The sequence below is a fragment of the Neoarius graeffei genome, chromosome 25 (assembly GCF_027579695.1).
Source record: "Neoarius graeffei isolate fNeoGra1 chromosome 25, fNeoGra1.pri, whole genome shotgun sequence".
Taxonomy (NCBI): domain Eukaryota; kingdom Metazoa; phylum Chordata; class Actinopteri; order Siluriformes; family Ariidae; genus Neoarius; species Neoarius graeffei.
Window position 1 is genome coordinate 56,685,243 of NC_083593.1, and position 25,401 is coordinate 56,710,643.

General features: G+C 41.8%; 1 protein-coding gene across 1 annotated transcript; it reads right to left on the reverse strand.

Annotated features, from left to right (window-relative positions):
• Positions 1–3,058: 3,058 nt before the first annotated feature.
• morn5 (MORN repeat containing 5) lies at positions 3,059–25,012 on the reverse strand. Its single transcript, XM_060908545.1, has 6 exons — positions 24,966–25,012; positions 24,522–24,669; positions 22,652–22,763; positions 22,362–22,493; positions 3,368–3,467; positions 3,059–3,214 (listed from the first exon to the last, which is right to left on the reverse strand). Exons 1-5 carry the CDS (start codon positions 25,010–25,012, stop codon positions 3,373–3,375), a joined length of 534 nt encoding a protein of 177 aa, XP_060764528.1. The 3' UTR covers positions 3,059–3,214; positions 3,368–3,372.
• Between the last annotated feature and the right edge of the window lie 389 nt (positions 25,013–25,401).

Here is a 25,401-nt window from a genome sequence, read left to right on the forward strand (position 1 = left end):
ATTACGTTCGGCAAAATAGCACAAGTTCTGATATTTCTACACTATAGTGACAAAAATTCTACGAGTTTGTTGAAGATCTTTTGGATTCTGTGAAACATCTGTTGTGGATCACATTCTTCAAATCAGACCCAAAGACTCACTAAATAAAATATATTCTTGTTTACTTTACTTTTGAGTCACATTTTAATGTGACGTTTGTTTTCGATGGTGATCGTAAAACAGAGACACGGTTCTCTTTGCTCCAGGGAAAAGACATGAGGGGGTGCAAACTTTTGCACTCAACTCCAACCTGAACAAAGCAGATCTCTGGGTTCAGTGAGGAAAAAATGGAGACAGTTTTGTGCTGGACCTGAAGAAGAAGAAGTGAAACCGAAGTGTTGAAACTTTTTCAGATTAAAACTTTACTCGCTTTAATTTGTTTTATAAAATGATATTATTTTATATTCTATTTAAATTATATTTTAGTTATTACTGAGTTAATTGAGCTTCTTGCACTGTGTGTGAGTGAATGGACTGATGAGAGAGTGAACAGGGTTCAGTTTCCCCTTGTTTTAAGAGAGACACCAAATTTCGTGGTATGTTAATTCGCAGTGACAGTGAAGAGCATTCTGATTCTGATTCTGATTTACACCAGACTCGAGAAGTGGATCATCTCCTTTTTTTTTCTCCTTTGCAGAGAATTTATTTTTCGACATTTAAGATTCAGGATACAAGGTTAAAATTAGACATGGCGTGATATCAGACCATTGACACTGATATCAGACGACATCGACACCCATCTGATATTTATTTCTTTAAAAGTGACTTCTTAGATTGAAGATGATTTTTTTTTTTTACCTGAAATGCTTAAAAAAGTTCACACACAAAAAAAAATAATTTGCACAAAAATAATTTGCATTGGGGCGGCACGGTGGTGTAGTGGTTAGCGCTGTCGCCTCACAGCAAGAAGGTCCTGGGTTCGAGCCCCGGGGCCGGCGAGGGCCTTTCTGTGTGGAGTTTGCATGTTCTCCCCGTGTCCGCGTGGGTTTCCTCCGGGTGCTCCAGTTTCCCCCACAGTCCAAAGACATGCAGGTTAGGTTAACTGGTGACTCTAAATTGACCGTAGGTGTGAGTGGTTGTCTGTGTCTATGTGTCAGCCCTGTGATGACCTGGCGACTTGTCCAGGGTGTACCCCGCCTTTCGCCCGTAGTCAGCTGGGATAGGATCCAGCTTGCCTGTGACCCTGTAGAACAGGATAAAGCGGCTACAGATAATGAGATGAGATAATTTGCATTGCAAATATGATCAATTATAAATAGAATAGAAGTTTTGTTATGGCCGGGTTTTTGCCTGAACTGATAATCACATGATCAGTTTTTCTTTGACTAATCAGACACGAGGTACGCCACCACACTGTCTGAGCAGCTGGGGATGAGGTTCCTTGCTCAACGGCACTTGAGCCAGTCCCACTGATTCAGGGAACTGAACCAGCAACCATTTGGCCCTAAAGCTGTTTCTCTAACCATTGGGCGATGGCTTCCCCAAATAATAATAATAATAAAAAATCAACTGTAATAAAACATTTCCATTTCCAAAACAATTCTCTTCAAACACAATTCCAGTCTTTTCCATTTCTTACAGAATCGGATCAAAGGAATCCTTTTTGTTGGTGGTTTTATTGTTTTTTTGACTTCAGAATCCACCTTTTTTTTTCCTCATATCAATCCAATAACTCACATGTTGTGACTGACATGAAGTGACTTTTGATTTTGTTCTTTTGTGTATTGTTCTTGACTGCATTTTCTAAAAGTACAAAATAATCAGTTGTCCTAATCAGAGATAGATTTACTCAGCCTGTGTTTCTCGGCGTATAAACGATACAAAGCTCTGAACAAAGCTAGAGATCTTGACATGAAGAAGTAAAGTTGGTTTTGGTGGGGTCTTTTTTTTTGGCTTTCTGGTTTCAGTTTCAAATTTTCAATCAGGAATTATCTCATCTCATTATCTCTAGCCGCTTTATCCTTCTACAGGGTCGCAGGCGAGCTGGATCCTATCCCAGCTGAGTACAGGCGAAAGGCGGGGTTCACCCTGGACAAGTCGCCAGGTCATCACAGGGCTGACACATAGACACAGACAACCATTCACACTCACATTCACACCTACGGTCAATTTAGAGTCACCAGTTAACCTAACCTGCATGTCTTTGGACTGTGGGGGAAACCGGAGCACCCGGATCAGGAATTATATTATTATTATTATTATTATTATTATTATTATTATTATTATGAGGCTTATGAATAAATTACTTCTGCAGATTCCATTCTACTGGGATTTCCTTTTTACCACATGGATCTGCAACTTTCTCCCTGAGGTACAGCTCAGTCTGGAGTGCACACACACAAACACTCGTCCTTCTCTCCTTATGAGCGCTTTCTCTTAATAGTTTGGGTCTTTTTTTCTTAAAAGCTGCAGATTTTTGAAAAAAAAAAAAAGATAAATGTCCCCACAAGGTTAATATCATCCGATAGTCCTGTCCTTGTGGGACATTTGGTCCCCACAAAGATATTAAAACAAATCCTCCCACACACACACACACACACACACACACACACACACACACACACACACACACACACACACAGATTTCATCATTTAACCCACAGGTTCTCAAACTTGTTGCATCTTCTAGTTAAAAAAAAATCACCACTAATCCCTTTACAATCCCCACAGATTTATTTATCATATTTTAAGCACATTATGCAAATCTGTGCATCTTATTTATTCCTACTGTATTTATAAAATTATTAGAGATTTGTTTTCATTCTTTACTTTCCACCTACTGTGCTAAAACACAGAGCCAAACTGTGATGGATGATAAACAGCAGCAGTAAACTGGATTTGAAAATATTAATACTTTTATTTGTATTTTTTACATTACAGACATTTATTAGATGCTCCTCTTATCCAGAGCAACGTATAGCAGGACCTGGACACACCCAGTCTGCCCCCCCAGACACACCCACAGCAGTGGACAGCCGGGGGGGGGGGGGGGGGGGGGGGGGGGTGTCAGTTGGGGGTTCAGTGCCTTGCTCAAGGGCACTTCAACCATTCCTGCTGGTCCAGGGAATCAAACCAGTGACCTTTTGGGCCCAAAGCTGCTTCTCTAACCTTTAGGCCATGGCTTGTGTAGTGTTATGATCTGACCTCCACTTTTCCCAGGACTCCACTCTGAAACCTGTAGATTTAGAATGGATAAAATATAAATAAATGATTGATCAGTTTAGTCCTTAACCCCTTTTTATCCTGCACTGGCTCCTAACTCTGATACAGAACCAAAGATCTCACTTATTGAATCAAACATACCGTAGATATATTAACAGTTACTTACGTTATTCACATTTCCATCGTGTTGTCCCTGGGAATGCATCCCACAATCTCATCCCAGCCCTTCCGGCATGTCTGTGTGATCCACTTGTGCTCGTCATCATCTGCAAAAGCAAATGAGTTACAGATCTCCAGTTTGTGGTCACGTATAACATTCTGACATTAAAGTAACCCCAAGCTTGTCCAGCTTGCCCTTATAAACCATTCCGACTCATGTCGCACAATAAACTGATTGTTTTTTATTTTAATACACAAAAACTATCACAGAAACCTTTCTCGACTTTTACACAAAATAGAAACACCATGAAAATACAGTACAGATAAAACAAGTCAAATTTTATACCACAGTTCAGAATTCAGGACTCTGTTCAGTTAGGAGGTGTTGGTGAGGCTACGGTAATGTCATCGTTTCTATAGTAACAGCTCAATCATATTGTACAGCAGAATAAATGTTTATGTAACACTGGTGGAAGGAGTCTCCAGTGTCAGTGCTTCATTTCTAACAGTCAGAGGTGAAGCTGGAACTTTAACAGATGAGTTTGTGTTTCTTGGGAATATTTTTTGGTGATTTTTTTGTCTTCAAGACAGAATAACGAGTCTGGTGAGAGAACAAAGTGCTATAATGTAAGTGAGAACAGGAACGCGCTCATCTCATGTACACCATCAGAAGCAGGAGTACAGGAGGAGTCCATTTCTGTCCCCTAAGGTACTATCTACACTGTAAAAAATGTAACTTGCAAAATTGTTGAGTGAAAAAAGGATTCTAAGTTGAATGAACAAATTTCCCTTCTAATTGTTCAAGTAACTAAAAAAAAATAGTTGAGACGCCTTTCCTTCGCCACAAGTTCATAGGAATTGGAAAATTAAGTTAAGTGAACTTATATATTCAAGTGCTGATTGACACCCCTTCACCGATGCCACTGCGCATGCGCACTTCACAAGTTCGAAAGTTTCAACGGTCGGGTGGAGTGAGAAGTCTGTGGAAACTGACACGAGACGTTGTATAGGAGTCTAGACTAAGCTTTCCTCAACAGAGGCCAGGGAATTCCCTCCTTGTATGTCGGTATTTGTTTCTGTTTGTGTAATAATAGGCAAAGTGAAGTAGAACTTAAGTGTTGAGAGGTTTGTGTTAACTAACAAATGTAATGCACACTAAATCATTGTAAAAAAAAAATAGTCAAGCTAACTTAAAAATATAACGCAACCTGCTGCCAAAGGATTTTGAGTAAACTCAACTTAGAACCATGGTGTGCCAACTTGCTCTTCTAAGTTCATTGGCATTATTATTTCAATTTATTTCAACTAAACAATTTGTTGGACTGTGGGCGGCACGGTGGTGTAGTGGTTAGCGCTGTCGCCTCACAGCAAGAAGGTCCGGGTTCGAGCCCCGTGGGGCCTTTCTGTGTGGAGTTTGCATGTTCTCCCCGTGTCCGCGTGGGTTTCCTCCGGGTGCTCCGGTTTCCCCCACAGTCCAAAGACATGCAGGTTAGGTTAACTGGTGACTCTAAATTGAGCGTAGGTGTGAATGTGAGTGTGAATGGTTGTCTGTGTCTATGTGTCAGCCCTGTGATGACCTGGCGACTTGTCCAGGGTGTACCCCGCCTTTCGCCCGTAGTCAGCTGGGATAGGCTCCAGCTTGCCTGCGACCCTGTAGAACAGGATAAAGCGGCTAGAGATAATGAGATGAGATGAGAATTTGTTGGACTGAACTTCTAAAGGCAAGTCAAGTCAACTCAACATAAAATACTCTTCTATGTGAACTTAAAAGAACATTTTGGGGTGTCATGACTCAGGTGGATAAGGCACCATACCATAAATCTGGGGACTTGGGTTCGATTCCGAGGCGAGGTCATTTCCTGATCCCTCCCTGTCTCTACACTGTCCTATCCAATACAGGTGGAAAAAGCCCCCCAAAAAAATCTTTAAAAAAAAATAATAATTTAGGATAACAATGTTTTTTGTGCCAACTTGCTTTTCCAAGTTAATTGGATGATTATTTCAATTTATTTCATCATCACAATTTGAATGCACTGAACTTGCTAAATAAAGTAAGGTCAACATAAAATACTCATCTTTGTCGACTTAAAAGAGCAAGTCAGCATAACTATTTGGCCCGGAGTTGAGTTTACTCAAAATCCTTTGGCAGCAGGTTGCGTTACATTTTTAAGCTGGCTTGACTAATGTTTTTTTTTTTTTACAGTGTACACTAATGTACCTCCCAGGGCTCATTAAGGTAACTATGTGTACCTTTTAGGGCCAAAAAGGCACATAAGCAGTATATAAAGGGTACAAATAAGTACCTTAGAGGGCACTGATCCAGTGCCAAGCCGTTGTAGCACTAAGTGGATAAAACTCTGGCATGTTGTTTGTTAATCAATTAAAAATGTAAGCATAATAAACTTTGTGTAGCTTAATAACACCATGACGCTTTGTCTTTTATTCCTGACAGCATTTGCTCATTTGCATATCCTACGTGATTGGTTGATTGTGTATTTAGTGACGTCACATTGATCTCCAGATACGACCCTGTCCCTGCTCTTCTATACACTATACATTTACACACTCTCATACATTATTAGTCAGAAGGTTGTGAATTTTTGGATCTCTGTAGTCAGAAATCTCGGTGCAGGAAATGTGAATAATTTGCATATTTTAAATCTAAAGCCCAGGTTTATTTACGGGAGGCATAAACTAAAGCACCAAACATATAAATAGCTAAATATCCTCATTCTTAGACTATAGAGATATTGTTAGTGATGGAGGTCTTGGTCAGAAATTAACACCCCCGTCTCAAAAAAAAAAAAAAAAGGCCATGTGTCAATCTCATCATTGACGCGCAGTTAAAGCAATTTCCATTTTTTAAGCGCAGGATTAAGAGCATCATTATGAAAATTCGCTCTTCACAGCCACTCGAGGCAACAATCAGCCTCTGCTTTTCTTCCACACATCTTTCTTCAGGGAGAACACAGGGGCCTCACTGCGGCGCTGCTGCTGCTGCTGCGGGGTTTGTTCTCCTCCTCCTCTTTTTCTTTAAATAGAGAAGGGAAAAAGTGAAAAGAGTTGCTAATTGCGGCACGAGAGGTGGCCGCCGTTGCCGGGGATGAATCGCGCTCGCGCAGCTGCACGCACTTGAGCGCCACACCCCCACCATATCCCTCCCTCCATCCATCCATCCATCCCTCCTTCCTTCACTCCACACACACCGGGCCCCATTGTGGAGAGCGCGGGGTCTCGAGCCCTCCTCTGATTGTCCGTAATTGCGCGCGACGGCCCCTAAAACCGGCCTCTCCACCGCGCCACTTCTCCTACCGGTACCTGCCTGACTGTGACGCTCACGCCGGTGCGCGCGTGCAAACGGCACGTCATTTCATTACTATTTTAACGCAATTAAAGAGGCTGCACGCGCGGCTGAATGTGCGCCGGGGGTCGCGCCGCAATTACACCCCGGCGCTCGAGCGCGCCTGTGCGCCGTAATGGCTCCAGAAATTTGCGCATTTTCATATTTGCGGCCAAATTGCCCTCTTGAGGCTGATCGTTTCCCAGGCGTTTACCGACGCGCTGTAATTCTCAGACTAATCTGTGTGTTTCCGAGCACAGGTGGCCTCGCGCTTCTCACGTCCACACCGAAAAGGAGCCCGGATGGACTTCAGGGCTGTTGGGGTGTTGTGTTTTTTATCCGCCGCATTTAACGGCCTGCAAATAGTCCCCTTGTGACATGCAATTTCAGTATCAATAGTGCTTTATGAATGTGGAGAAGTGAACAAGCGCCATGTTTCTACAGCAGCTTCGAGAGAGAAAGAAAGAGAGAGAGAGAGAGAGAGAGAGAGAGAGAGAGAGAGAAATCACCCACCACTCCGTGCAGGTTGCTGTAGAAGTTTTAGTGCGCAGCAGAATAAACTGCAGGAAAACATCACAATGCAGCTTACAGATGAAGACTCGGGCTACAGGAGAATAATGCTCATGACGTGTCTCTGACAGGGGAATCACGTGGTTTTTAAACACGTCACACGTTTCCCACGTCGCACTCAGTGAATGTAGTTTTATTTTCATGTGCTTTCATAATCACCATGATGCCAGACCTTTTTTTTGTGTGTTTACACACGTGATGGTGCACAGGATTCATCTTCATCATTATTCCATCCGCATTCACTGGATATGAGCAATCGCACACTGATTGGCTACTCTACTACTAGGATATCAGCTCATATACCGTGAGTAGAGAAAAACAAAATGGCGGCGCGTGTTACTGAACCAACCGAGGACCAAATAAAAAACTCTACTCGAAAACAAAACCACAAAAAAGGCAACAAAATGTGGAATGAAAGTATTTGATGGTAAGAACATATATATTTTTAATTTTCAAGAATTATTATTATTATTATTATTATTATTATTATTATTATTATATTATAATAATAATTATTATTATTATCACATTTTTCACAATTTGCTCGTCATTTCGCCGGTTTCTTTACATTCTTCATCTTTAAGCATTAAAATTTGTTGAATTTTTTGATTCAACAACTGATTCAAAAGCTCTAAGAAGTTTGAAAATTACAGAACTGAAATGTCCGAGGAAGAATTAAATAAATGTCTAAAGTTATTCTATACCCCAACAGCACAACCTCAAGACAGCACTTTCTACAAATAAACAACACTAAAGTCAATTCATGCCGCCATCGATTGGTTTTTAAGAAGTCCGCCTCAGCAGAAATGATTTTGTCAGACATTTTGTATAAAGTTTTTATTCATCGAATTTGCAAAAAATAAAAATAAAAATGCTCTGTTTCTCAAAATCCAGTGAATGTGGAGAGAATAAAACAGTTATTCCACTCAATCTCATTGTACACGGGTTATATCAAAATATCAGCTCATGTACGACTCAATTTCAAGGAATATTCACTCTGTAGTAGTCACTTCATCAAGCTCAAAAGTTTGCATCCCTTTTTAAACATGCTCTATCTGAATGTTGCCTTAAACCCAGTCCGATACACTCCACACTCTCAGAACCAAACAGTACTTTCCCTTACTGCTGGAATGGTTTTGGTACCATCAAGCACTTCATCTTTAGCTTGTATCTCTGACCTAAACGTGAATATATTTTGTGTGTACATTTTTTTTTCCACAACTCTTCTCCAAAAGATAGTTACAGTCCAAATCTTTTTTTTCCCTTAAATGCAACTCTATCCCAGTTTTACCAGGTGAAAGAAACATATTAGAGGTTGCCTCGGGTCGAGTTTTCTAACGTATAAAAAGTTAAAACATGCTCAAACTCTGGATTAATAATAATAATAATAATAATAATAATAATAATAATAATAATCTTTTACATGCATTAAACCTAAACCAGATTATTATATATTGTGTTTATGGAGGGAGTGAAAGTAAAAACCATACAAACTCCTTCAGAAATGGAAGAAACAGAAACACAGGGACGTAAAAGGACAGACATGATGAGTAATATAAGTGGAAAAAAACAAGCAGGGAAAATAGAAAAACAGAAGAACAGAAAAACAGAAAAAGAGAAAAGCAGAACAGAACACATCGAGAGAAATCATTCCGGTTATTTCACTGTTCACCTTCACCACTGTCGTGCCTCTGAAATCTAACTCACATTAAATGTCTTGTCGGCTTCATTATTTTGACGTATGAGAATGCAAACCTTTGCACTCCAGCATTTTACTGAAACACACATTTCTGGTTGGAAAGCATTAAAATGCATAAAATCTCAGAACGTTTTCCTACAGCACCGAAAGAGAAGCGTGACTTGCTGGAGTCTATAAAACTGATCCACTGATCATCATGATCCCAATATCGGTTAAAATTCCGGATTAACGTTGGCTTTTCCTCTCTGATCCTCTCATGCACTTTTATACACAAATGCAGAAAGATATCGTGTGTTCTCAGAGCAACACCGTTTAAAAAAACATTAGTAAAAATATCAGAATCGGTGAAAGGACTAGGATCGGATATCGCCTCGTACTCGGAGCTCTGATCTCTGTATTACAGTAAACATGTTAAAATAAATATTTCTAAATAATACCCAGTGTATTTGTATAATTTGATGACAACGGTGGCTTCTTCCTTCAGGGTTCTTTGAACAGCTCACACTTTCTGGAGCGCTTTATTCTTCACTTCTGATAAAACCTTTAACCTTTAACTCATGTTAATCTTATTTGTACTGCAGCGAAATAAATTGCTCGCTCTAAAACATGTCTGTGCTGTGCTGTGATTTGATTTTCGGCACATGTTTCAGTGATTAGATGAAGCAGAGCTCGCCCTGTGCTCCAGCGTCTCTCCTTTCTCTGCTTAATGCTGGTAATAATTCGTCACTCAGTCTCTGCGCTGAAGCCCTCCAGCAAGACGGGAAGCTCTAATGGCACCTTGTTAAAAGGTGTTTATCTTAATCCCTAAAATACACTCAGAAGGAAAAGTGTTTCCTTCCAAACAGGGCTGCACTTGCATTAATGGCCTTAAGATCATAGCGAGCTCGTAGTGAAAGATCTTCACGCTGGAGAGCCACAAAGCTGTCCTTCATTCTCGACGCACGCTGAGATTTCAGAGACAAAACAATGAGGCAAAATGGAGATTTTCTCAATTCTGTGCAAGGCTTTGGTTTCAGTAAAGTGACAAATCCAAACGACTGGGTGAGTCTTATAGCGTGTGTATTCTGATGTTTCTTCAGTTCCCTTTGTACGAATTTAGTTCCCACCTATGATCAGTTCTCATTTGACAGAAAACATCCATCCATCCATCCATCCATCCATCCATCCATCCATCCATCCATTATCCATAATGTGCGGGGTTGCAAGCAGGCTGGATCCTATCCCAGCTGACTATGGGCGAGAGGCAGGGTTTACCCTGGACAAGTTGCCAGGTCATCACAGGGCGACACACAGAGACAAACAACCATTCACACTCACATTCACACCTACGGTCAATTTAGAGCCGCCAATTATCCTAACCTGCATGTCTTTGGACTGTGACCGGAGCACCCGGAGGAAACCCACACAGACACAGGGAGAACATGCAAACTCCTCACAGAAAGGCCCCCATCGGCCACTGGGCTCGAACCGAGAACCTTCTTGCTGTGAGGCGACAGTGATGACCACTACACCACCGTGCTGCCTGACTGAAAACAATGGCAGGAAAATGTAGAACCTCATTATGGTAGGTCTGTCATTTTATCCTGCCATGTACAAGCTCATTCACTGTGTATAGAGATGTTAATGGGTGGCACAGTGCCGTAGTGGTGAGTGCTGTCGCCTTACAGCAAGAAGGTTCTGGGTTTGAACCTCACGGCCAATGAGGTGCCTTGTGGAGTTTGCATGTTCTCCCCGTGTGGGTTTCCTCCACAATCCAAAGACATGCAATTAGCTTAAATAAATAAATGCCCAAGACACACCAACAATGGTGTTAAAATGTCATCAGTGGTGCCCTTGCTGGCTATTGGGGAAAAAGAAGAAAAGAAAGAGACATTAAGAAGAAAATTTAAGTTTGGAAAGAAGTTTAAAGTTCAGAGCTCGCTCGCTGGCACCTCTGGTGAGTGTACGTAGCTAATACAGTTAGCTCGCTTTGCTAATCTCACCTGATAACGAAGCTAGTACGAACTCTAACAAGTAAAGCAAATTAGTACAACTTAAAAAGCACTACACAAGCCACACCCACAAGAGACTGTCATGGGGAATTCTTTCCCACCTCTCACATAGGTTCGAGGATAAGCAAGGAAACTGAGAAAACTTCTCAAAATCATAATGAACTTTACGACAAAATAGCAATCAGGGAGTTTGATCTCAAGAGCGAATGTCACAAGAGACTTGCACTTGCTGGTATGGACTCAGGGTGAGAAAGTGTGTTTGTCATCTGCAGGTTGTAGAGAAGGAGCTCAGGCTCGTCCTGTTTTCACTGGCAGTGAGGGCGAGCGGGAACCTTTCGCTTGTTTCACAGGAAAAATTACTTTACAAGCAGGAAACCTGGACAAACAGTTCAGAGCTTTGGGAAAAGAGCCAAAGACTCTAAACACGCTTTCATAAATCAATTCCATTATTAGTATAAAGCCCATGAAAATATTTCGTTCTTACACTAACAATATCTCGCCTAACAACACCACACACACACACACACACACACACACACACACACACACACACAACGTTGTAATCTAAAACTTTTCCGAATAAAGCACAGGACAATGCAGGATCTGTTTTCTCTTTTCTATGCCGATGAATCCAGACACTGCCACAGACGTCACACTCCATCAGCAATCATACGATGTTTTCCCTTCGACCCAAACAGCGTCCTTTAGAAAACATGTTCTTCTGTAAAGTAGCTCATAAATACTGGAAGTTTGTACTGTCATTTTTAAAAAAATCATTTTGCAATTTATTATATTTACGCATTTATGTTCAGATTTAAATGTTATCATCATCTGAATCAGGGTCTGATGTTTGTACGTTGTTTAACAAACCCAAGTCGCGTCAGCGGTTCGTTAATGCGAATGGAACGGAAGCCTGGAAAGGCCATTAAAGGTTTTCTTTTCTTTCTTGCACACAGTTTAGTGGCTGTGGGATAATAAATCAGAATCAGGAAAGCCTAATGAATAAACTTTCAGCTAATATGTTCATGCTCAATTTATAAACAGATCGCTTCAGTTTCAGATCGCTTTTCCATTTTAACACACTGAAAGCGCAAACCGAATTAATCCGAGGACTCGCAATAGCAATTACACAAACGAACGAAGGAATGAACCTCCATTTAATAATCAGATCAGCTTGTTCATGTTGAGTAATGTGCTCATGAGCAGGTTTGTGCTGATGGACTTGTCTTGAGGAGCTCTTGAAGAAATTTTGTCCAACCCTGTCCATCCTGGAGGAATACTGACCAATCCTACTTGTTCACCAAGGGATTCTGGCCAATCCCATCCACTTCTGAAGGAATTCTGACCAATCCCATCCTTATTTGAAGGAATTCTGACCAATCCCACCCTTACTTGAAGGAATTCTGACCAATCCCACCCTTACTTGAAGGAATTCTGACCAATCCCATCCATTCTTGAAGGAATTCTGACCAATCCCACCCATTCTTTAAGGAATTCTGACCAATCCCACCCTCACTTGAATGAATTCTGACCAATCCCACATTCAATTGAAGGAATTCTGACTAATCCCACTTGCTCACCAAAGAATTCTGACCAATCTCACCCTCTCTTGAAATAATTCGGACCAATCCCCACCTTCTCTTAAAGGAATTCTGACTAATCCCACTTGCTCACCAAAGAATTCTGACCAATCTCACCCTCTCTTGAAATAATTCGGACCAATCCCCACCTTCTCTTAAAGTAATTCTGACTAATCCCACTTGCTTACTAAGGAATTCTGACAAATCCTATGCTCTCTTGAAGGAATCCCACAATCCCACAATCTGACCAATCCCACAATCTCCTGAAGGAATTTTGACCAATCCCACTTGCTCACAAAGGAATTCTGTCCAATTCCATCCACTTCTGAAGGAATTCTAGGAATACCCCCACTCCTGGGGAATACTGACCAATCTTGCCTGCTTCTGAATGAATTCTAATTAATCATCCCACCCTCTCCTGAGGAATTCTGACCAATCCTACTTGCTCACCAAGGAATTCTATCCAATTCCATCCCCTCCTGGGGGAAGACTGACCAATCTTGTCTGCTCCTGAAGGAATTCTAAACAACCCCACCCATTCCTGAATGAATTCTGACCAATTCTCTGCACTCCCAAATGAATTTTGACCAAGACCCAAACTCTAGTTGGAATACTATCCGATCCCACCTTCTCCTGAAAGAATTCTGACCAAATTCTCCTTGCTCACCAAATAATTCGAACCAATCTCACCTCCTTCTGAAGGAATTCTGATAAATCCCACCCACTCCTGCAGTTATTATTCTGTTTGCACATGCCTGCGATGTTTCCCAACAAACCACATTGGTTCTGTTTCCCGAACTATAAACAGAACCAGTAATTTGCCCAAAGCTAACAAATTAATGTGTCTGACTGCTGAACTGAGGCATTTCCTGATGAAAACCTGATGAAAACCTTTATTTACAACTGATGGATCGACACCGCTCCAAGGAACATCCACAACGACTATGATGTTTTCAGACTATGGGGCGGGGCCAAGGGGGTATAATATCACCACAGTAAAAAAAATTCATGTGATTTAAGCAGTCTCTTAAGATTATTACTCATCACAAGAATAAAATATGAACTGAACACATGACAGTGGAATTCTTTGAAGACGTACAGCGAAGGCGAGCTCGTAATAATACAGCGTAGATCTGGATTAAGATGGCCGCCTCTACGGATAACGTTCTAGAGTTCAGTGAGGTTAAGTGATTATAGATTACAGAAGCACACCAGCACATCACTGTGACTGAATCACATGGTTTGAGGAAGAAATTTTAATCTACATTAGACATTAGATTGACTTCTAGCATAAAACATTAGACACGGAACATGTCTGATGTAAAGCGTTATATTTGAGGTTGATGGAAAATTGTGCACGCTGTATTTTTCCAAGGAGCCTGAGCTCGGCTGTGCCAGTCAGTCTGAAGTCTCACTAAACCCGTGTTCATCACTGCACCGTTGCTCAGCAGGGCTAACAGCGATGTGAAGCTCCTACACACTTTGGCTTGCTTTATCACACCCTCGCGCTCTAATGACAGGATCTTGGCAACAACGATCCTCAGGTTACAGAGCGTCTCTGCTCAGGGAGGAACCACAGTAATCATCTGTCCTTCCTCTAAACGCCTCCCTGGCACGCAGGAAAACAAACGCCTTTCGTTTCACAGGAACATCCAAAAACCTGAAGAGCAGTGCCAGTGTGCGAGTGTGTGTGCGTGTGTGTGTGTGTGTATGTATGTATGAGTGTGTGGGTGTGTGCATCTCTGCACCATAACAAGGCCTTATTTGTTGACGGACCCTTCACACACAGACACACTATGATGCTGTTATTCAGAATCGCGTGTTTCGAAGTTCTCGAGCACAAATCTGTAACTGGCTTGCTGTAGTGTGTTCAGGTGATATTTAACACTCTAGTGATCATGAAGAAGGAGACATCAGACTGAAATTACGGTCATTAATGTCCACTGCAGTGGATAAAACTCACGTTTTATTAGTTTTGATGATAAGACCAGAACGCCAAGGACGTAGTAGCTCATCTGGCCTGGTATCAAAACAACCATGATGACCAAAACATCAAACAGAACTGAATTTGCATGATCAATGAGAAAGGAGATAAAATTCTAGTCAGAAGAAAATGTGTTAATTTGACCTGATTACTAATTTGTTTGCAAAAAATTTGACAATACAACGACCACGTGTTGTGCAGAAGGTCGAGTTCTTTCAAATAAAACAATCAGAACTGAAATCCATTGAGAACTGAAGGAGGGAGGAGATACAATTTAACTGAAAATAAACAAAGTTGTAAACAAGGTTGTAAACAAATTGTTTACAACAGGAAAATCAACAAACAACCAAGTTTTGTTCCTCATAGGGAAGATCAACCCAAATCATCGATCAGAACTGGAATCGGATGAGAAATGAGAGAGGAGATCCAATTCCAGTGAGAGGCCTGGAAAATTAGAGGCCTAATTAGTAACTTGTTAGCAAAAAATTGACAAACCAACAACCACGTTTTGTGTGGAGTGATGAGTTCTTTCAAACAAAACAATCAGAACAGAAATCCATGGAGAACTGACGGAGGAGATGCGATTTAACTGAATTGTGGACGACAGACGGATGATGGACACCAAGCCATGGCAACAGCTCATCGGCCTTACAGTCAGAGGAGCTAAAAATCATCAATGAGAAAATTGCATCGGATATATAATTTATGTCCTTGTTACGTGCTCAGGCTTCATTCTCAGCTCAGCTAACTGTCCTAGTGTAGTTATGCACACTAATCAGACCCACCACGAGCTCTGCTGCTTCCATCTACAATTTATTTTCCTTTATAACGCCTCTCTCTATACACGTTAAATGAGAAGTTGTATACAACAGGATAAAGAAGAAACCACGACTAGAAGTTTGTATTTTATTTTTGTGTGACAAACACTAAACAGGAACTGATTGCAGGTAGGGACTAAAGTTGTGAGTGGGGAACTGAAGAAATGTCGGACCACATGTGCCACAGGATTGGTCCGAGTACTCTTTTGAGCCAGTTGTTTGGATCTGACTCTTTACTGCATGATTCCTGCTTTGCATTAGAAAAGAATCTCAATTTGAAGGCTGTGCATCATGCTGTCACTTGCCGCCGTTGCAAAAATCACAGCTCTGTGTCACGCACGTGCGTAGGAAATAAATGGAGTTCATATGAACGTCGGGATGGTGAGCTGAAGAAAACTACATAACTTATTAAACATCAGTTTAAGATCAGGACATTTCTTTAAGCGTAGTTCTAAAGGATCAAAGATTGGCTCCCAGCTGGCACTCCTGGGGGTTTAACCTGACAACCTTCTGGTCATGCTGTTGAAGTAGCGCTAATGGACAGGGGATAGATATCTGGCAGTGTGACTGTGGATCTGTACGTGTGGCAGCAGCAGGTATGCGGGTGACTCATATTCCCGTACAAAAAAAAACACATTCTTCTCCGTGCAGCCGACGCTCGGGTCTGTGTGGAGATCCCTCAGGGTTTCCTCCGTCCTGCTCCAGCGTTTGGCCCCAAGCCGGGGCATTTCCTCGAGGCTTCCTGCCCCGGTCCGGGCTGCTGCTCCCTGCGCCGGCTGCCTCCTGTCATCCCTGAGTTTGTCCGTCTTTCCTGTCCTTCCCTGATGGTTCCCCCCGCTGGGACAGGGGTTCCTCTTCAGCAGTGGCTCGGTGTGTGTGTGCCTCGCCTCGACCAGCCCTCATCCTGGAGGGAAGCCACCGGCAATAAATTCCATCTTCACACCCATTTTGACAAATAGACCTTCACCTCTGAGTGATAAAAATATCACATCGCTGTGCTGTGTTTTCTCACTCAAAGAACAAACACCAGTGGAGAGGCACACGACAAAAATGCATTCGGAAAATAGGAGAAATACGAGATTCAATAAATAAAAATAATCTTACTCAGAGGGATCCCAGTTTTAACTGATTGTCATTATCTGTTAATCGCATGTGAGGTTTCTGATCTTTGGGACTTTTCAGCTTAATAAAATGTCGCCAACCCCCCCCCAAAAACGGTTCCTAGTTTTCCATCAGATACAAATGTTTAGTGTTTGTTATTTACTTGTTTACAGTGTTAATGCAAAAGTTTGTCTCACCCAAAATGTATTTTGGTAAAAAAACAAATATTGATAGATTTGCTTCAGATGTCACTGTTAAGCTCCATAATCTTATCATAAAGTTGTTCAATGAGAAATTCTGACAAACTTCTGACCAATCCCACTCCTGAAGGAGTTCTGATTAATCCCATTTGCTCAGAAATGAGCTTTGTCCAATCCCATGCACTCCTGAAGGAACTATGACCAATCCCATCCTCTCCTGAAGGAACTCTGACCAATCCCATCCACTCCTGAAGGAACTCTGACCAATCCCATCCACTCCTGAGGAAATACTGTCCGATCCCATCCAGTCCTGAAGGAACTGTGTCCAGTCTTGCCTTCTTCTGAAGGAATTCGGACAAATCACACTCTCATCTGAGGAATTCTGACCAATCCTATTTGATTAACAAGGAACTATGGCCAATCTTATCCACTCTTGACGGAACTCTGTCCAATCCCATCCACTCCTGAGCGAATTCTGACCAATCTTGCCTTCTCCTGAGGAATTCTGACCAATCCTATTTGCTCAGCAAGGAGCTTTGTCCAATCCCATCCACTCCTGAAGGAATTCTGGCCAATACCCCTACTCCTGAGGGAATACTGACCAATCTTGCTTTCTTCTGAAGGAATTCTGGCTAATCCTCCTACTCCTGAAAAAATTCCAACTGACCCCACCCACTCCTGAAGGAATTTTGACCAATCCTCTCCACTTCCAAATGAATTTTAACCAACACCCCCTCCCCATTTCACATGGAATACTATCCAATCCCACCTTCTCCTGAAAGAATTCTGACCAAATTCTCCTTGCACACCAAAGAATTCAAACCAATCTCACGTTCTGAAGGAATTCTGATTAATCCTACCCACTCCTGCTCTTATTTAGTTTGCACATGCCTGCAATATTTCCCAACAAACCATGTTGGTTCTGTTTCCCAAACTATAAACACATTGGTAATTTGTCCACAGCTAACAGCTAAATGTGTCTTACTGCTGAACTGCAGCATTTCCTGATGAAACCCTGATGAAAACCTCGATTTACAACTGATGGATCGACACCGCTCCAACAAACGAACATCCACAACGGCTCCAACATGGCGTCAGGATTTTTGTACGTAGTTCCCTGAAACATTTGACACACGTGCTCGAGATGTGCAAAGTGTATCGCGGATAAAATAAGCGTGCATGTGTGAGTGAGCTGTGAACACTGTGAGTCAGCCTGAGATCATCAGGTAATCCATCTCCAGTTACATGGAGTTACTTCAGGCAGAGTTTACCAAACCATGGGGGAAACAGCCAAGTGCCAAGTGGTTGCAAATGGAAAGTCAGAACCATACACACACGCGCGCACACACACACCTGAACACACATTGATCAAAGTGATGACGAATGAGTATCATATTATCTTTTACTGAGGTAGTCTATAAAACTCTGACACACTCTGTCAGTGTAAATCGAACTAATATCTCAGATATGGTTTATTAAAAGCACATGTTGGCTTTATATATACATCTAACCACAGACACATACAATATACACAGGCCTGGTGTGTGTGTGTTGTGTATCATATTTAATTCCCAACCTTTCCCTAATCCACGACATTGCCCGGTGGTGTGCCGATCTGAACCTCTGGCACAGGGAGCGGCGGAGTTGCTATCTGCGATCCTGACATCCCAAATTCCCTTCAAATCACAAACCAGGCATCGTACACGGTGGGGAAAAAAAATGTGTTTTACATTTGGCTTTTTTGGAGACACGGCTCAAATGACTGCTATGGAGAAGCATGTCAGCATGTCAGGCAGAGAGAAAGGACCTACCCTGGAGTTATCGTGTGATCACAATCTTCCTGCCCACGCTTTCACTCTGTAATGAGTTGGTGAGACAGTGGTGGCTCTGCGGTTACGCTCCTGCACTGCTCACTGGAAGGCTCGGAGTTTAAAACCCAACTCTGTCAGCATTATTGCGTAATCATGTGAAACATACTGGCTCTGTTTACACCCGGTCATCCAAGAAGTCTTGGATCTGGATTGTATGTGGACGAGATTTCCGATTACTATCATTATTATTATTATTATTATTATTATTATTATTATTATTCCTTATTTTTAGCTGTTCTATAAATTCAACGATTGTAACATTTTTGTGTTGGTTTTAATCTGGCACACATTTTTAAGCCGCCGATGACAAGAATGCATTGCGAGCCGGGTTTTGGTTTTTCAAGAAATGCTGAATTCAGACTTAAATATAACATATCGATGACATGCTGAAATGCGTCTCAGACTTCCTCCTGAAGTGGCTGAAAAAACCCTAAAATACAAAGAGTTAGGAATCTGATGTAACAACATGCTTCTGAAGAAATCTGTAGAAGTACAAGAAGAACATCAATGATGGCGTAGCTCACTCCGGCCCTGTCTAGTCCAGAAGGAACGATCTAAAGTGGGCCACGTTGTGCAATAAATGTTGCGAGCTATATACACTATATACAAGCTATGGAAGTGATATCCACCCTAGGAATGCCGACCTATTTACCAGAAAGAATCCAAAACAGTGAGGAGTTGACTGAGAAGAAGTGACTTTTGTTGAACTGCTCATTAAGGCTTAATTAGTCCATAACTTCATTAATAATTGTAATAAAGCAAATCTGGGTAGAAGTTATATGCACCCTAGGTACCCCGACCTTCAGGCCAGAAAGAATCAAAATTGGTGAAGAATTGAGGGAGAAGAAGCAATTTGTGTGGAAACTGCTTGTTAGGGCTTAATTACTCCATAACTTCATTATTAATTGCAATTATGCAAATCTGGGTAGAAGCTATATGCACCCCAGGCAGACCTACCTTCCTGCCAAAAAGAATAAAAATTGGTGAAAAATTGAGAGAGAAGAAGCAATTTTCATGAAATGAAATGTGGACGATGGACGACAGATGGAGGACACATGATGGCATAAACTCATCACCTGTCAGCTGGATGAGCTAATAAGTACTGCTGATATACAGTATTACATTTTTAGTGGAAAAAAGGATTTATTTAGGATGCTAAAATAAATATTTTTTTTCTGTAACGACGTAAAATTTTAATTATGACTGGGGCATGTCTGGAGCAGTTAAAGGAACAGTCCACCGTATTTCCATAATGAAATATGCTCTTACCTGAATTGAGACGAGCTGCTCCGTACCTATCCGAGCTTTGCGCGACCTCCCAGTCAGTCAGACGCAGTCAGACGCGCTGTCACTCCTGTTAGCAATGTAGCTAGGCTCAGTATGGCCAACGGTATTTTTTGGGGCTGTAGTTAGATGCGACCAAACTCTTCCGCGTTTTTCCTGTTTACATAGGTTTATATGACCAGTGATATGAAACAAGTTCAGTTACACAAATTGAAACGTAGCGATTTTCTATGCTATGGAAAGTGCGCACTATAATGACAGGCGTACTAACACCTTCTGCGCGCTTTGGCAGCGCATTGATACGGAGCTCAGATATCAATGCGCTGCCGAAGCGCGCAGAAGGTGTTAGTACGCCTGTCATTATAGTGCGCACTTTCCATAGCATAGAAAATCGCTACGTTTCAATTTGTGTAACTGAACTTGTTTCATATCACTGGTCATATAAACCTATGTAAACAGGAAAAACGCGGAAGAGTTTGGTCGCATCTAACTACAGCCCCAAAAAATACCATTGGCCATGCTGAGCCTAGCTACATTGCTAACAGGAGTGACAGCGCGTCTGACTGACTGGGAGGTGGCGCAAAGCTCGGAGAGGTACGGAGCAGCTCGTCTCAATTCAGGTAAGAGCATATTTCATTATGGAAATACAGTGGACTGTTCCTTTAAGTGGTCTGTTTAAAATGACCGTAAAAGTTCATTCATTCATTCATTCATTATCTCTAGCCGCTTTATCCTTCTACAGGGTCGCAGGCAAGCTGGAGCCTATCCCAGCTGACTACGGGCGAAAGGCGGGGTACACCCTGGACAAGTCGCCAGGTCATCACAGGGCTGACACATAGACACAAACAACCATTCACACTCACATTCACACCTACGGTCAATTTAGAGTCACCAGTTAACCTAACCTGCATGTCTTTGGACTGTGGGGGAAACCGGAGCACCCGGAGGAAACCCACGCGGACACGGGGAGAACATGCAAACTCCACACAGAAAGGCCCTCGCCGGCCCCGGGGCTCGAACCCAGGACCTTCTTGCTGTGAGGCGACAGCGCTAACCACTACACCACCGTGCCGCCCCCGTAAAAGTTGAAAAAATTAAATATTTTCCATCAGTTATTTAAGAAAGGGAAACTTTAATATATTCTAGATATATTTCAAGCATTTTTCGATTTTAAGTTTGATAATTATGGCCTACGGTGCAAAAAAAAAGCCCATCTTAAAATATTAGAATTTGAAGTATTAGAATTTTGAGTTTGAGTAAAACAGATAAATTCCATGTATCTCTCAGTCTAGTTCAGTGCATGCAACCACAATCATGGGGAAGACTGCTGACTCAACAGTGGTCCAGAAGACGCTCATCGACACCCTCCACAAGGAGGATAAGCCACAGAAAGTCATTGCTGAAATGGCTGGCTGGAAAAGGTGCACAAGCAACAGGGATGAGCACAACCTTGAGAGGATTGTCAAGAAAAGTCGATTCAAGAACTTGGGAGAGCTTCACAAGGAGTAGTCTGAGGCTGGTGTCGGTGCAGCAAGAGCCACCACGCACAGACATCTTCAGGAAAGGGGCTACAACTGTCATATTCCTAATATCAAGCCCATCCTGAAACAGAGACATCATCAGAAGCATCTTACCTGGGCTAAGAAGAGAAAGAACTGGACTGTTGCTCAGTGGTCCAAAGTCCTCTTTTCACATGAAAGTAGAAAATAATTTTTGCATTTCATTTGGAAATCAAGGTCCTAGAGTCTGGAGGAAGAGTGGAGAGGCACAGAACCCAAGGTGTTTGAAGTCCAGTGTGAAGTTTCTGCAGTCTCTGATGATTTGAGGTGCCGTGTTATCTGCTGGTGTTGGTCCACTATGTTTTATCAAGTCCAAAGTCAACGCAGGAGATTTTAGAGCACTTCATGCTTCCATCTGCTGACAAGCTTTATGGAGATGCTGATTTCCTTTTCCAGCAGGACTTAGCACCTGCCTACAGTGCCAAAACTACAACCAAATGCTTTGCTGACCCTGATATTACTGTGCTTGATTGGCCAGCCAACTCACCTGACCCGAACCCCAGAGAGAATCTATGGGCTACTATCAAGAGGGAGATGAGAAACACCCAACCCAAAAATACAGACGAGCTGAAGGCCGCTATCAAAGCAACCTGGGCTTCAATAACACCTCAGCAGTGCCACAGGCTGATCGCCTCCATGCCACACCCCACTGATGCAGTAATTCATCGTAAAAGACCCCAACCAAGTATTGAGTGTATAAATGAACAGATTTTTCAAAAGTTGGACATTTCTGTATTGTAAATCCTCTTAGGAAATATTCTAATCATTTGAGATAATGGATTTCTTATTTTCATGAGCAACAAGCCATAATCATCAAAATTAAAACAAAACCAGTCTTGAAATATTTCACTTTATGTATAATGAACATAGAATATATGAAAGTTTACCTTTCTGAACTTTTTCACCGCATTCTAGATGTCTGAGATGCACGAGTAAGTGCATGCACAGGCACTGAGTCACTGACATGCTCTACTAACACACAGCTCTATCATTAATCCTGTTACCAGCGTTCCTGAGAAAAGCGCCTGTGTAATCCGTGACGACTCTGGTGTTGGGGTCGTAGAATCCATCTCCGCAGTCGTAGCAGCCGTCAGGGATGACAGGACTAGGATCGCTGTTAGTCAGCTGGGATTCTCCTGACATCACAAAACAGCAATTGGTTATCAAAAGCACACATCCTATAAACATCCCGTACATTTTATTTGACCAGATTGTGGGGTTTTTTTGCCTTTAGTGTAAATTAGAGCTGAAACCAAGCATTAGCCGAGGAATGACAGATCAGGTGGGAGTTTACCTGCAGGTTTGAGTCCAGAACATCTCTCCGTGTAGAAACGTCGATCGTAGCCGTTACAGTAATCCCAGTCTGTCTCCTCATACTCCAGTCCATCAGGGAAGGTGTAATGACCCTGGAAGTGCATTTATCATTTAATATATAATCACACTTTATACAACAGTTAGTTTACAATCCATTGATCTGATTATTTGAGCGGCGTTCCAAGAGCGCTGATATTTCACAAAACCACACTGTGACGTTTCAATGTGCTTGTCTGTCTCCGGCACGTAAAATTCCACTTCCTGGTCCAAAACGGTGACTTAGTGACATCATCCATGGGCAAATTAAACTTTTCAGCCATATAACTTCTGACTTAAATATGAAAATATGAAAGTTCATCACATGGAGATGAAAAGAAAGAAGGGATGAAAATTTTGCCAGAATGAACAAATCACTATAAGAGTGACCCAACTATTTGATGTGCTATAAAGTGGGTGTGGCTTCTTCTGGATGTATAGCTGCTCACGGAGCAAAGATAAACAGAACATTTGGCCATACTGTGTCCAAAATGTCATTTACTCCCAATTCATTTCTTGTTTATACTAGAACTGTTGTATAATACGATGTTTTGGGATTAATATTACTGCATGTTGCATTTTACTGCTGTAGATATTTATGTTGAGAAAATTTTAATTACTTTATATACTGTTGAGTGGTTTAATCTAGAGCAAAGCATCATATTCTGTAAGATCATCAGACGCACCGCTGTCTTATAGGAATCGTGTATCTCTCAAAAGTCAGCTTTTCATGAGCTCAGGAAAACCCAGCCCTGAGTTCAGCTTTGTGATGAACATTTTCCAAGACAATGAGTTAATTTGACTTATTTTGTGAAAAAAAAATGACCTAATGGTTAGAGAAGCAGCTCTGGGACCAAAAGGTTGCTGGTTCAATTCCCTGGACCAGCAGGAATGGCTGAAATGCCCTTGAGCAAGGCACCTAACCCCCAACTGCTCCCCAGGCTGCTCTGGGTGTGCTGTACATCGCTCTGGATAAGAGCGTCTGCTAAATCCCTGTAATGTAATGTAATGCTTAAGAAGTAAGACGATTTTCTCAATCCATAAATGAACACTTAATCCTTCAATTTATCACATACATTCATGTTTGAAGATGCGTGTCAGGGTGTGAAAAACTGCAATCTGAAAAGTAACTAGTAGTTAAAGCTCTCAGAGTTAAAAAGTACAATATTTGCCTCTGAGATATAGAAGGAAAGTTGTAATAAAATGGAAATACTCAAAGTAAATTACAAGCACCTTGAATTTGTGTTTCAGTACAGTACTTGAGTAAATGTATCTCGTTACAATCCACCACTTGGAACCTGAAGGGTCTCATCTCATCTCATTATCTCTAGCCGCTTTATCCTTCTACAGGGTCGCAGGCAAGCTGGAGCCTATCCCAGCTGACTATGGGCGAAAGGCGGGGTACACCCTGGACAAGTCGCCAGGTCATCACAGGGCTGACACATAGACACAGACAACCATTCACACTCACATTCATACCTACGGTCAATTTAGAGTCACCAGTTAACCTAACCTGCATGTCTTTGGACTGTGGGGGAAACCGGAGCACCCGGAGGAAACCCACGCGGACACGGGGAGAACATGCAAACTCCACACAGAAAGGCTCTCGCCAGCCACGGGGCTCGAACCTGGAGCTTCTTGCTGTGAGGCGACAGCGCTAACCACTACACCACCATGCCACCACCTGAAGGGTCATGAAAAGTTATTTAAAACTAAAAGGCATCTAAACCTAGATTATGATCCTGTATATCTGACAAGTTAGACCATGTGTTACTGTTATTCAGCTACTAATTGAGAAAAAAATACACAGGAACCTGCTTGCATCTCCCTTTTTCCCAGATTCCATCATATTTCCCTCCATTAGGAAAGTGCAAGACTCCTTTTCCATGAAACATGCCGTCGTTTATCTCTCCTTCATATCTGGTGTGTGTGGGGAGTGTGTACTCTCCTGTGCCCTCCATCCTAAAACAGACCACAGCACTCATTATGATCTCGAAAATAACTTTTAAAAGGCTATAAAAGGCTCAGAATCATGGTTTGAAGACAACAACAACAGCAACAACAACAGTGAAGAGAGACTTGAGCTCTGCACAAAACAAAAACAGGCCCAAATACCTGTACTTTGGCTGTATAGCCTTTTTTTAAAAAACGTATAATAGAGTAACAGCTTTAAATCAACAATCAACACCTTTTATTAACTTATTTAAAACTATAAAGCACTTTATGTCTACAAATAAATACGTTTTTAACTACTTTACCTGACATTTTTATAAGTTCCACGGTAACTGCTACCTGTAAACTCCATTGCTCCGAACACATTGACGTTTCCATGGAAACGCTTGTCAAGCGTTTCCATGGAAACATGCAAACGTCAAGATGTGTTCGTCAGCGCAATGGACTTGGCCAATCAGGAGCGTTGTTTAACCTTTAAACGAATTTAAATGAATTTCTACAAATTAACTTGCTAAAAATAACCTCCAAAGTTTATTTAAACTGAAAAAAAAATTACCTGGGGAAAAATAACTTTGAAAAAAATATATTTTTGTTTCCAGCACTGAAATGAAATACACATCGTCGCTTAATATCTGCGTCATGCACTCGCGCATGCGCATCTTCCTGACCTTCCTCTGAGTCCCATCGTCCTCCTAGAACGGAGTGAAGTTGTTTTCCACCTGTATTCAGACAACTCACGCT

Excerpts from the sequence above, each read along its gene's own strand:
- morn5 (XM_060908545.1), bottom strand. The coding sequence starts at position 25,012 with ATGGAGTTTACAGGTAGCAGTTACCGTGGAACTTATAAAAATGTCAG. Across the intron at positions 22,764-24,521 it reads AAAAAGGGAGATGCAAGCAG|GGTCATTACACCTTCCCTGA; the intron begins GTTCCTGTGTAT and ends ATGCACTTCCAG. Across the intron at positions 22,494-22,651 it reads TTCTGGACTCAAACCTGCAG|GAGAATCCCAGCTGACTAAC; the intron begins GTAAACTCCCAC and ends TTGTGATGTCAG.